The sequence below is a fragment of the Oncorhynchus kisutch genome, unplaced genomic scaffold (genome assembly GCF_002021735.2).
Source record: "Oncorhynchus kisutch isolate 150728-3 unplaced genomic scaffold, Okis_V2 scaffold3956, whole genome shotgun sequence".
Classification (NCBI taxonomy): domain Eukaryota; kingdom Metazoa; phylum Chordata; class Actinopteri; order Salmoniformes; family Salmonidae; genus Oncorhynchus; species Oncorhynchus kisutch.
Genome location: NW_022265901.1, coordinates 96,874 through 109,377, shown reverse-complemented (window position 1 = coordinate 109,377; position 12,504 = coordinate 96,874). Strand labels below are relative to the sequence as shown.

Genomic DNA, 12,504 nt, shown 5'->3' with positions numbered 1-12,504 from the left:
TATGATCTTGGGTATCCTGTAATACATGAAACATGAAACGTATTAGTTTAACTTTGTTCACAGACTGTACTTAACAGCAATGAACATGATGGGGCTGGACAGGGACATGTTGAGCTGGGGGGAATGGGATGGGGCTGGACAGAGACATGTTTAGCTGGGGGGGGGTGGGATGGGGCTGGACAGGGACATGTTGAGCTGGGGGGGATGGGATGGGGCTGGACAGGGACATGTTGAGCTGGGGGGGGGGGGCTGGACAGGGACATGTTGAGCTGGGGGGAATGGGATGGAGCTGGAGGGAATGGGATGGGGCTGGACAGAGACATGTTGAGCTGGGGGGAATGGGATGGGGCTGGAGAGGGACATGTTGAGCTGGGGGGGAATGGGATGGGGCTGGACAGAGACATGTTGAGCTGGGGGGAATGGGATGGAGCTGGAGGGAATGGGATGGGGCTGGACAGAGACATGTTGAGCTGGAGGGAATGGGATGGTGCTAGACAGAGACATGTTGAGCTGGAGGGAATGGGTTGGGGCTGGACAGGGATATGTTGAGCTGGGGGGGAATGGGATGGAGCTGGACAGGGACATGTTGAGCTGGAGGGAATGGGATGGGGCTGGACAGGGACATGTTGAGCTGGGGGGAATGGGATGGGGCTGGACAGGGACATGTTGAGCTGGGGGGGAATGGGATGGGGCTGGACAGGGACATGTTGAGCTGGGGGGAATGGGATGGGGCTGGACAGAGACATGTTGAGCTGGGGGGGATGGGATGGGGCTGGACAGGGACATGTTGAGCTGGGGGGAATGGGATGGGGCTGGACAGGGACATGTTGAGCTGGGGGGGAATGGGATGGGGCTGGACATGTTTATAACCTAAAGTTGATTATAATACCTAATGTTGGGAACACATCATTATAATGGTTTAATAGGACATGTTTATAACCTAAAGTTGATTATAATATCTAATGTCGGGAACAGGACATGTTTATAACCTAATGTTGGGAACAGGACATGTTTATAACCTAAAGTTGATTATAATACCTAATGTTGGGAACAGGACATGTTTATAACCTAAGGTTGATTATAATATCTAATGTTGGGAACAGGACATGTTTATAACCTAAAGTTGGGAACACATCATTATAATGGTTGAACAGAACATGTTTATAACCTAAAGTTGATTATAATACCTACTGTTGGGAACAGGACATGTTTATAACCTAAAGTTGATTATAATCGCTACTGTTGGGAACACATTATAATGGTTGAATAGGACATGTTTATAACCTAAAGTTGATTATAATATCTAATGTTGGGAACAGGACATGTTTATAACCTAAAGTTGATTATAATATCTAATGTTGGGAACAGGACATGTTTATAACCTAGTGTTGGGAACAGGACATGTTTATAACCTAAAGTTGATCATAATACCTAATGTTGGGAACAGGACATGTTTATAACCTAAAGTTGATTATAATACCTAATGTTGGGAACAGGACATGTTTATAACCTAAAGTTGATTATAATACCTAATGTTGGGAACAGGACATGTTTATAACCTAAAGTTGATCATAATACCTAATGTTGGGAACAGGACATGTTTATAACCTAAAGTTGATTATAATACCTAATGTTGGGAACAGGACATGTTTATAACCTAAAGTTGATTATAATACCTAATGTTGGGAACAGGACATGTTTATAACATAAAGTTGATTATAATACCTACTGTTGGGAACAGGACATGTTTATAACATAAAGTTGATTATAATACCTACTGTTGGGAACAGGACATGTTTATAACCTAAAGTTGATTATAATAGCTCATGTTGGGAACACACAGCACACTGTGGCCTACAGTCTCTTCCTCCTTGGTGCTATATGGCTTCTTGTACTGTGATAATCTCCTACTAGGAAACATAGAACCTGCTCAAAGCCATTGGCTGTGTGTATTTCTATTGTGTGTACCGATTACACCACCCTTCTCCCAAAGTGTACACTCGCACACTACCCTTCGTGGATTAAGGTTTGTTATAAGCAAAGTGTGCAAGACAAACACTTCAGGAGAAGGCAGGGTGATCAGGAGACTGGTTTTTATGTTCTTGTAGAGGACCATGATGTTGTAGTCACTGGTTGTTGTTGTTGGTCTTCCTGTCCAGTAGGGGGCTCCACCACATACGCCCACATAGACATCACAGCCTCAGAGACAGCTCAGAGAGTAGCAGCAGAACATGCCCAGGGGAGAGAGGACAGGCTGATGGAGCTGGAGGAGAACACGCCCAGGGGAGAGAGGACAGGCTGATGGAGCTGGAGGAGAACACGCCCAGGGGAGAGAGGACAGGCTGATGGAGCTGGAGGAGAACACGCCCAGGGGAGAGAGGACAGGCTGATGGAGCTGGAGGAGAACACGCCCAGGGGAGAGAGGACAGGCTGATGGAGCTGGAGGAGAACACGCCCAGGGGAGAGAGGACAGAATGGAGAGGCACCCTGCAGTCTTTCTCTCTCTCTCTGTCTCTCTCTCACTTACTCACTCACACCTGAAATGATTTGAGGGTTTTCTTGTAAATAGTAACTGCTTTTGTTTGCCAAGAGATTATTTATTAACTTGTTTTATATTTAGCCACCCTCTGCCTTGATGACAGCTTTGCAAACTCTTGGCATTCTCTCAACCAGCTTCACCTGGAATGCTTTGCCAACAGTCGTGAAGGAGTTCCCACATATGCTGAGAACTTGTTGGCTGCTTTTCCTTCCCTCTGCAGTCCAACTCATCCCAAACCATCTCGTTTATGTTGAGATCAGCTGATTGTGGAGGCCAGGTCATCTGATGCAGCACTCCATCACTCTCCTTCTTGGTCAAATAGCCCTTAGACCGCCTGGAGGTGTGTTGGGTCATTGTCCTGTTGAAAAACAAATGATAGTCCCACTAAGCGCAAACCAGATGGGATGGTGTATCTCTGCAGAATGCTGTGGTAACCATGCTGGTTAAGTGTGCCTTGAACTCTAAATAAATCACAGTGTCACCAGCAAAGCACCACCTCCGCCTCCATGCTTCACGGTGGGAACCACACATGTGGAGATCATCCGTTCACCTAGTCTACATCTCACAGAGACACAGCGGTTGGAAACAAAAATCAAAAATTTGGACTAATCAGACCAAAGGACAGATTTCCACTGGTCTAATGTCCATGGCTCGTGTTTCTTGGCCCAAGCAAGTCTCTTCTTATTATTGGTGTCCTTCAGTAGTGGTTTCTTTGCATCAATTCGACCATGAAGACCTGATTCACACAGTCTCCTCAGAACAGTTGATGTTGAGATGTGTCTGTTACTTGAACTCTATGAAGCATTTATTTGGGCTGCAGTCTGAGGTGCAGTTAACTCCAATGAACTTATCCTCTGCAGCAGAGGTAACTCTGGGTCTTCCTTTCCTGTGGTGGTCCTCATGAGAGCCAGTTTCATCATAGCGCTTGATGGTTTTTAAGACTGCACTTGAAGAAAGTTTCAAAGTTCTTGAAATGTTCCGTATTAACAGACTTTCATGTCTTAAAGTAATGATGGACTGTTGTTTCTCTTTGCTTATTTGAGCTGTTCTTGCCATAATATGGACTTTTACCAAATAGGGCTATCTTCTGTATACCACCCCTACCTTGTCACAACACAACTGATTGGCTCAAACGCATTTAAGAAGGAAAGAAATTCCACAAATGAACTTTTAACAAGGTACACCTGTTCATTGAAATGCATTCCAGGTGACTACCTCATGAATGTGGTTGAGAGAATGCCAAGAGTGTGCAAAGCTGTCATCAAGGCAAAGGGTGGTTTACTTTGTAGAATCTCAAATATAAAATAAATGTTGATTTGTTTAACACTTTTTTTGGTTACTACATGATTCCATGTGTTATTTCACAGTCTTCACTATTATTCTACAATGTAGAAAATTGTAAAAATAAAGGAAAACCCTGGGATATGTTAATATATATTTTTAACCTTTTATTTAACCAGGCAAGTCCGTTAAGAACAAATTCTTATTTTCAATGACGGCCTCCCGGGGAACAGTGGGTTAACTGCCTTGTTCAGGGACAAGAACAACAGATTTGTACCTTGTCAGCTCGGGGATTTGAACTTGCAACCTGGAATGAGGTGTGTCCAAACTTTTGACTGGTACTGTATATACAAAAACATAATTTTATACTCGGCAGCATGACATTTAGTAAAGTGTCCACATAGGCTGGGATTGTTGAAGAGCACCGGACAGTCAACAAAATATAATCCACGCTGGCACCGACATGCCTCTGCAAGGCGCATTTGAGCCTAGACCTGAAGAATGAATGAACTACTCAGTTACCACGTCCTAAAGCCTAGACCTGAAGATAGAACTACTCAGATATGCTCCAGGTCCCAGAAACTGGGGGGTTTCGAACCCACAGCCGCTCCTGTACAACCAGGTCTAGGAGATTGGTGATCTACACACCCCCTGGTAACACCAGGAACCCTTCGCTCTGTGACCTGTTCAAACTGGATATATCAACCTCACACACCGGTCTGTTAGAGTTAAGATGGAAAACAAACGTGTCACTGGTGGGATTTGAACTAACACCCACCTGGTTACTGCCGTAGGGTTGAACTAACACCCATCTGGTTACTGCCGTAGGGTTGAACTAACAACCATCTGGTTACTGCCGTAGGGTTGAACTAACACCCACCTGGTTACTGCCGTAGGGTTGAACTAACACCCATCTGGTTACTGCCGTAGGGTTGAACTAACACCCACCTGGTTACTGCCGTAGGGTTGAACTAACACCCACCTGGTTACTGCCGTAGGGTTGAACTAACACCCATCTGGTTACTGCCGTAGGGTTGAACTAACACCCATCTGGTTACTGCCGTAGGGTTGAACTAACAACCATCTGGTTACTGCCGTAGGGTTGAACTAACACCCACCTGGTTACTGCCGTAAGGTCGGAGTCCTCTGAGATACTGAGGCTTCTGGTGTCTCGAAGCCATCAGTTCCTGTAGTTTACAAGAGATCGTTAGTGAAGACAGCACTCATAGTTTCCAGTGACTGTTGTTCGTTGTCATGGTGCCAGAAACAGGTTTTATGTTCGATTCCCATGTGAACTACATAGGATTCATCAGTAAGGCTTTAAACATATGTTTAGGCCCTACAATAGTAAAAGTAATTCTGTTCAATTTTGTTATGCTCATTTGTGTACCAATTTCTTCAAAATATCCAGATGACGAGAAAAATGGGAGAAAAGGTGTTTTTATTACTTTTTTTGAAATTTGTTCGATCTACATTTGATTCATTTTTGTTATTACAGTGTTTTGCATCTTCAGGATGCCCCGCCCACATGGGCCAATAAAGACACTGTATATTCATGGTTCAAAGACTTCGATTTACAATCATGACTGGTTCTCTCAGTAACTCTCCAATCACAACTGGTTCTCTCAGTAACGACACTGGTTCTCTCAGTAACTCTCCAATCACGACACTGGTTCTCTCAGTAACTCTCCAATCACGACACTGGTTCTCTCAGTAACTCTCCAATCACGACACTGGTTCTCTCAGTAACTCTCCAATCACGACACTGGTTCTCTCAGTAACTCTCCAATCACGACACTGGTTCTCTCAGTAACTCTCCAATCACGACACTGGTTCTCTCAGTATCTCTCCAATCATGACTGGTTCTCTCCAATCACGACACTGGTTCTCTCAGTAACTCTCCAATCACGACACTGGTTCTCTCAGTAACTCTCCAATCACGACACTGGTTCTCTCAGTAACTCTCCAATCACGACACTGGTTCTCTCAGTAACTCTCCAATCACGACACTGGTTCTCTCAGTAACTCTCTAATCACGACACTGGTTCTCTCAGTAACTCTCTAATCACGACACTGGTTCTCTCAGTAACTCTCTAATCACGACACTGGTTCTCTCAGTAACTCTCCAATCACGACACTGGTTCTCTCAGTAACTCTCCAATCACGACACTGGTTCTCTCAGTAACTCTCTAATCACGACACTGGTTCTCTCAGTAACTCTCCAATCACGACACTGGTTCTCTCAGTAACTCTCTAATCACGACACTGGTTCTCTCAGTATCTTTCCAATCATGACTGGTTCTCTCCCAATCACGACACTGGTTCTCTCAGTAACTCTCCAATCACGACACTGGTTCTCTCAGTAACTCTCTAATCACGACACTGGTTCTCTCAGTAACTCTCCAATCACGACACTGGTTCTCTCAGTAACTCTGATTGGTTAATACAGCTTTAATTTAAAATGGATTCAATTTAGATTATTTTTCTCCACTGGGCCTACACACAATACTACACACAATACTACACACAATTGATAAGCTGAAATGTTCATGAGTCAAGTATTCAACCCCATTGTAATATCAAGGCTAATTAAGTGCCGTAGTAAATATGTACTTAAAGCCACATCAGTTACAAGGACCCACTTTGTCTGCCAGAACAGTGTTCAACATGACTGTTGAATGACTTACCTCATCACTCCAACCCCACACATACACATAATTGTACGGTCCTTCAAATCGAGCAGTGAATTTCAACCACAAAGACCAGAGAGGTTTTACAATAACCTCGCAAAAGAAGGGCACCTATTTTTTGAAAGATGAATAAAAAACTAAAAGCAGACATTGAATATCAACACACCCAGTCACTACAAAAGATTCAGAAGTCCGTCCTAACCGAGTTGCCAGAGAGGATGGAAACCGCTCAGGGATTTTACCATTAGGCCAAAGGTCACGGAGGAGTTCTTGAGATTTGCTGATATTAAGCTACTACTATTGTTGAAATACCAATGATACCAGGTGTTACTATGGCGATGTCGTCAAATCCACTGATACCGCGTGTTACTATGGCGATGTCGTCAAATCCACTGATACCGCGTGTTACTATGGCGACGTCGTCAAATCCACTGATACCGCGTGTTACTATGGCGATGTCGTCAAATCCACTGATCCCGCGTGTTACTATGGCGATGTCGTCAAATCCACTGATACCGCGTGTTACTATGGCGACGTCGTCAAATCCACTGATACCGCGTGTTACTATGGCGATGTCGTCAAATCCACTGATACCGCGTGTTACTATGGCGACGTCGTCAAATCCACTGATACCGCGTGTTACTATGGCGATGTCGTCAAATCCACTGATCCCGCGTGTTACTATGGCGATGTCGTCAAATCCACTGATACCGCGTGTTACTATGGCGACGTCGTCAAATCCACTGATACCGCGTGTTACTATGGCGATGTCGTCAAATCCACTGATCCCGCGTGTTACTATGGCGATGTCGTCAAATCCACTGATCCCGCGTGTTACTATGGCGATGTCGTCAAATCCACTGATACCGCGTGTTACTATGGCGATGTCGTCAAATCCACTGATACCGCGTGTTACTATGGCGATGTCGTCAAATCCACCGATACCGCGCGTTACTATGGCGATGTCGTCAAATGCACCGATACCGCGAGTTACTATGGCGACGCAGCTATTTCCCCAGAAGGGTTCGATGGAGGTGGTAATATGTGGTTGTCTCAAATACATTCAGAATAAAACTGTTGATCAAAGTTATTAGGTGTTTGATCAAGAACGTACGGGGCTCTGGTTAAAAGTAGTGCACTATGTAGGGAATAGGGTGACATTTGGTACACGGACATAATCAGATGTACCTACAATAGGTATATATATATATATACATACACACATATTTACACAAAACAAGTAGTGGCACTGAAAGACACGTTCTCCATCCCAAATGGCACCCTATTCCCGACACAGTACACTACTTCCATAGGGCTCTGGTCAAACGTAGTGCACTATGTAGGGAATAGGGTGCCATTTGAGATAGAAGCAGGCTCGTCATTATTAAAATGGAACATAATCACAAATGAGATTTACGCGGAAAAAACACTGATTTCATTAAAGTAGTCTACAAAAGAGCAATGTGGACGGAAGTGTGTGTATATATAGACAGGCAGATTAGCAGTTCATCGTAGGGTTGTCATGACAGCAGCATCGCCACACTCTGAATCACTGTGGCAAGAAAAACACGAATCAAGACTTCATTTGTTGTTTCGAGTCCTGATGTTGAAAACACACAGCCTTCTGTCGTCGTCGCCCCCCCCCCCAGGACCCCTTACAGTTCGTTACGGTCCAGTCCTTTACGGGAGATCTTGCTGGTTAAATCCTGCATGTGCTTCTTCATCTGAGAGAGAAAGAGAGAGAGGCATTACAACAAATCGCTCTAGTCTTCTCTGCCAGGTTATTGTCTCTCTAGTCTTCTCTGCCAGGTTATTGTCTCTCTAGTCTTCTCTGCCAGGTTATTGTCTCTCTAGTCTTCTCGGCCAGGTTATTGTCTCTCTAGTCTTCTCGGCCAGGTTATTGTCTCTCTAGTCTTCTCGGCCAGGTTATTGTCTCTCTAGTCTTCTCGGCCAGGTTATTGTCTCTCTAGTCTTCTCGGCCAGGTTATTGTCTCTCTAGTCTTCTCGGCCAGGTTATTGTCTCTCTGGTCTTCTCTGCCAGGTTATTGTCTCTCTGGTCTTCTCTGCCAGGTTATTGTCTCTAGTCTTCTCTGCCAGGTTATTGTCTCTCTAGTCTTCTCGGCCAGGTTATTGTCTCTCTCCTACCTTGTACCCCATCTCTCTGGTCTTCTCTGCCAGGTTATTGTATCTCTCCTGGTTTCTCAGGATGTGGTCGTTGTCTCCTAGAGATTCTACATGTCTCAGCTTCTGGTGGGATAACTCCAACTGTTCCTGAGGAGGGGAGAGGAGGCAGGGGGGAGAGGAGCAGGGGGGGGAGGGGAGTAGGGGGGAGAGCAGGCAGGGGGGAGAGGAGGCAGGGGGGAGAGCAGGCAGGGGGGAGAGGAGGCAGGGGGGAGAGGAGGCAGGGGGGAGAGGAGGCAGGGGGGAGAGGAGGCAGGGGGGAGAGGAGGCAGGGGGGAGAGGAGGCAGGGGGGAGAGGAGGCAGGGGGAGAGAGGCAGGGAGGAGAGAGAGAGAGGAGAGAGGGGTAAGAGAGAGAGGGAGGGAGGAGAGAGAGAGAGGGAGGGAGGAGAAAGTGAGTGGTCCTATCCCAAATGGACCCTACGCCCTAGGCACTTGCTTGGTGGAAGCACCATATAGCTTACACCTGTCAAACCCTCTCAGATCTCTAAGGGCGTAAGGGTCCATTTGGGACATCAAGGGAGGTGAATAAAAGACAGGAAGTATTCAGACCTTCACTTGTCCACATTTTGTTATGTTACAAATGGATTGAGTAACAACAATTCCTAAATCTTTGCAAATGTAAACAAAATAAACAACTGAAATACATTATTTATTCAAACCCTCTAAATGGAGCTCAGGTGCATCCTGTTTCCATTGATCATCCTTGAGATGTTTCTACAACTTGATTGGAGTCCACCTGTGGTAAATTCAGTTGATTGGACTTGATTTGGAAAGGCACACACCTGTCTATATAAAGGTCCCACAGTTGACAGAGCATGTCAGAGCAAAAAACAAGCCATGAGGTCGAAGGAATTGTCCGTAGAGCTCAGAGACAGGATTGTGACGAGGCACAGATCTGGGGAGAGGTACCGAAACATATCTGCAGCATTGAAGGTCCCCACGAACACAGTGGCCTCCATCATTCTGAAATGGAAGATGTTTGGAACCACCAAGACTCTTCCTGGCTGCACGGCCAAACTGACCAATCGGGGGAGAAGTGCCTCGGTCCGGGAGGTGACCAAGAACCCGACGGTCACACTGACAGAGCTCTAGTGTTCCTCTGTGGAGATGGGAAAACCAATCAGGCCTTTATGGTAGAGAGGCCAGACGGAAGCCACTCCTCAGTAAAAGGCACATGGCAGCCCGCTTGGAGTTTGCCAAAAGGCATCTAAAGATTCCCAGGCCATGAACAACAAGTCTGGAGGAAACCTGGCAACATCCCTACGGTGAAGCATGGTGGTGGCAGCATCATGCTGTGGGGATGTTTTTCAGGGACTGGGAGACTAGTCAGGATCAAGGGAAAGATGAACAGAGTGAAGTACAGAAAGATCCTTGATGAAAACCTGCTCCAGAGCTCTCAGGGCCTCAGACTGGGGTGAAGGTTCATCTTTAAACAGGTCGACCACCCTAAGCACACAGCCAAGACAACGCAGGAGTGGGACAAGTCTCTGAATGTCCTTGAGTGGCCCAGCCAGAGCCCGGACTTGAACCCGATCGAACATCTCTAGGGAGACCTGAAAGCGACGCTCCCCATCCAACCTGACAGAGCTTGTGAGGATCTGCAGAGAAGAATGGGAGAAACTCCCCAAATACAGGTGTGCCAAGCTTGTAGCGTCATACCCAAGAAGACTCGATGCTGTAATCGCTGCCAAAGGTGCTTCAACAAAGTACCGAGTAAAGGGTCTGAATACTTATGGAAATGTCATATTTGAGTTGTTTTTGCTTTGTCATTATGGGGTATTGTGATGTCATTATGGGGTATTGTGATGTCAGTATGGGGTATTGTGATGTCAGTATGGGGTATTGTGATGTCATTATGGGGTATTGTGATGTCATTATGGGGTATTGTGATGTCATTATGGGGTATTGTGATGTCATTATGGGGTATTGTGTGTAGATCGATGAGGGAAAAAAAACGGATTGATTAATAATTGATAGGTTACCTGGTAGTGGCTGTGCTTCTCTACCTTGGTCTCAAAATGCTTCAGTTCCTCCTGATCTCACACACACACACAGGGAGAGACACACCCAAACCGGACAGAACATTATGATCCAGACTGTGATCCATCACTTTAAAAACAGATATGGAAAGAACACACACACACACACACACACACACCTTGAGCGAGTCCAGTTCATCCCCAGTCAGGTTGGCTCTCTGTGCCATCTCCCACAGCTCTATCACCCTGGGCTCTTTAAACTCTGGAGAGGAGGGAGGGGGACATCACTACTAGTCACACTCAACTGTGTGTGTGTGTGTGTGTGTGTGTGTGTGTGTGTGTGTGTGTACCACTCACCGCTGTCCTCGCTGAAGCCCTCATGGCTGAGTTTCCTCAGGCGTTCAAAGCCCTGGTTCAGATCCCTACAAACACACACACAACCATTAAAACACACACACACAACCATTAAAACACACAGACACCGTTAAAACACACAGACACACACACAGCGTTAATACACACCTCATCTTGTCCTTCAGGTCGGTGTGTTTCTGATGCAGGACATGTTGTTTAACTTCCCCTTCTAATGGAGAGATCACATTCTTATGGATCTCTATAGAGGGGAAGGAGATGGAGAGAGGGAGGGGATGGAGAGAGGGAGGGGAGGGGATGGAGAGAGATGGGGGAGAGGGAGGGAGAGAGATGGGGGAGGGGATGGAGAGAGATGGGGGAGGGGATGGAGAGAGATGGGGGAGGGGATGGAGAGAGATGGGGGAGGGGATGAGAGAGGGAGGGGATGGAGAGAGATGGGGAGGGGATGGAGAGAGGTGGAGAGGGGGATGGAGAGAGATGGGGGAGGGGGGGGGAGAGGGAGGGAGAGAGAGAGATGGGGGGAGGGGATGGAGAGGATTGGGGCGGGGGCTAGGGAGAGAGATGGGGAGTGTGTGGATGGCAGAGAGATGGGGAGGGGATGGAGCAGAGATAGGGGAGGGGAGATGGAGAGAGATGGGGGAAGGGGATGAGAGGAGATGGGTGAGGGGATGAGAGAGGGAGGGGATGGAGAGAGATGGGGAGGGGATGGAGAGAGATGGGGAGGGATGGAGAGAGATGGGGGAGGGGATGGAGAGAGGTGGGGGAGAGGATGGAGAGAGGTGGGGGGAGAGGAGAGGGGTGGGGGAGAGGATGGAGAGAGGTGGGGAGAGGATGGAGAGAGGTGGGGGAGAGGATGGAGAGGGGTGGGGGAGAGGGATGGAGAGGGGTGGGGGAGAGGGATGGAGAGGGGTGGGGGAGAGGGATGGAGAGAGGTTGGGGGAGAGGGATGGAGAGAGGTGGGGGAGAGGGATGGAGAGAGGTGGGGGAGAGGGATGGAGAGAGGTGGGGGAGAGGGATGGAGAGAGGTGGGGAGAGGGATGGAGAGAGGTGGGGGAGGGGATGAGAGAGATGGGGGAGGGGATGGAGAGAGATGGGGAGGGGATGGAGAGAGAATGGGGGAGGGGATGGAGAGAGATGGGGGAGGGGATGGAGAGAGATGGGGGAGGGGATGAGAGAGGGAGGGGATGGAGAGAGATGGGGGGGGATGGAGAGAGGTGGAGAGGGGTGGAGAGAGATGGGGGGGGATGGAGAGAGATGGGGGAGGGGATGGGAGAGGTGGGGGAGAGGATGGAGAGAGGGGGGGAGAGGATGGAGAGGGGTGGGGAGAGGATGGAGAGAGGTGGGGGAGAGGATGGAGAGAGGTGGGGGAGAGGGATGGAGAGGGGTGGGGGAGAGGATGGAGAGGGGTGGGGGAGAGGGATGGAGAGGGGTGGGGAGAGGGGATGGAGAGAGGTGGGGGAG

At 47.6% G+C, this 12,504-nt stretch overlaps 2 protein-coding genes and 1 pseudogene across 5 annotated transcripts in view; 1 reads left to right on the top strand and 2 right to left on the bottom strand.

Annotated features, from left to right (window-relative positions):
* Positions 1–2,310, top strand: part of LOC109884050 (protein Dok-7) — a 58,439-nt gene extending 56,129 nt beyond the window's left edge. For 2 of the 4 annotated variants that reach the window (XM_031821292.1, XM_031821290.1), the window contains one exon: positions 2,163–2,310. In XM_031821292.1, coding sequence (XP_031677152.1) covers positions 2,163–2,302 — 140 coding nt within the window. In that variant the 3' untranslated portion in view covers positions 2,303–2,310. Of the gene's footprint in view, positions 1–2,159 lie in introns of all 4 variants that reach the window. The other 2 variants (XM_031821291.1, XM_031821289.1) reach the window with 1 other exon arrangement.
* Positions 2,311–5,244: 2,934 nt separating this feature from the next.
* LOC116372484 (uncharacterized) lies at positions 5,245–7,595 on the bottom strand. The gene is made up of 2 exons (XM_031821287.1): positions 6,871–7,595; positions 5,245–6,831 (listed from the first exon to the last, which is right to left on the bottom strand). The coding sequence occupies exons 1-2, from the start codon at positions 7,571–7,573 to the stop codon at positions 6,797–6,799; spliced, it is 738 nt and encodes a 245-aa protein (XP_031677147.1). The 5' UTR covers positions 7,574–7,595; the 3' UTR covers positions 5,245–6,796.
* LOC116372485 (alpha-2-macroglobulin receptor-associated protein-like) overlaps positions 5,245–12,504 on the bottom strand; it is a 14,145-nt pseudogene continuing 6,885 nt past the window's right edge.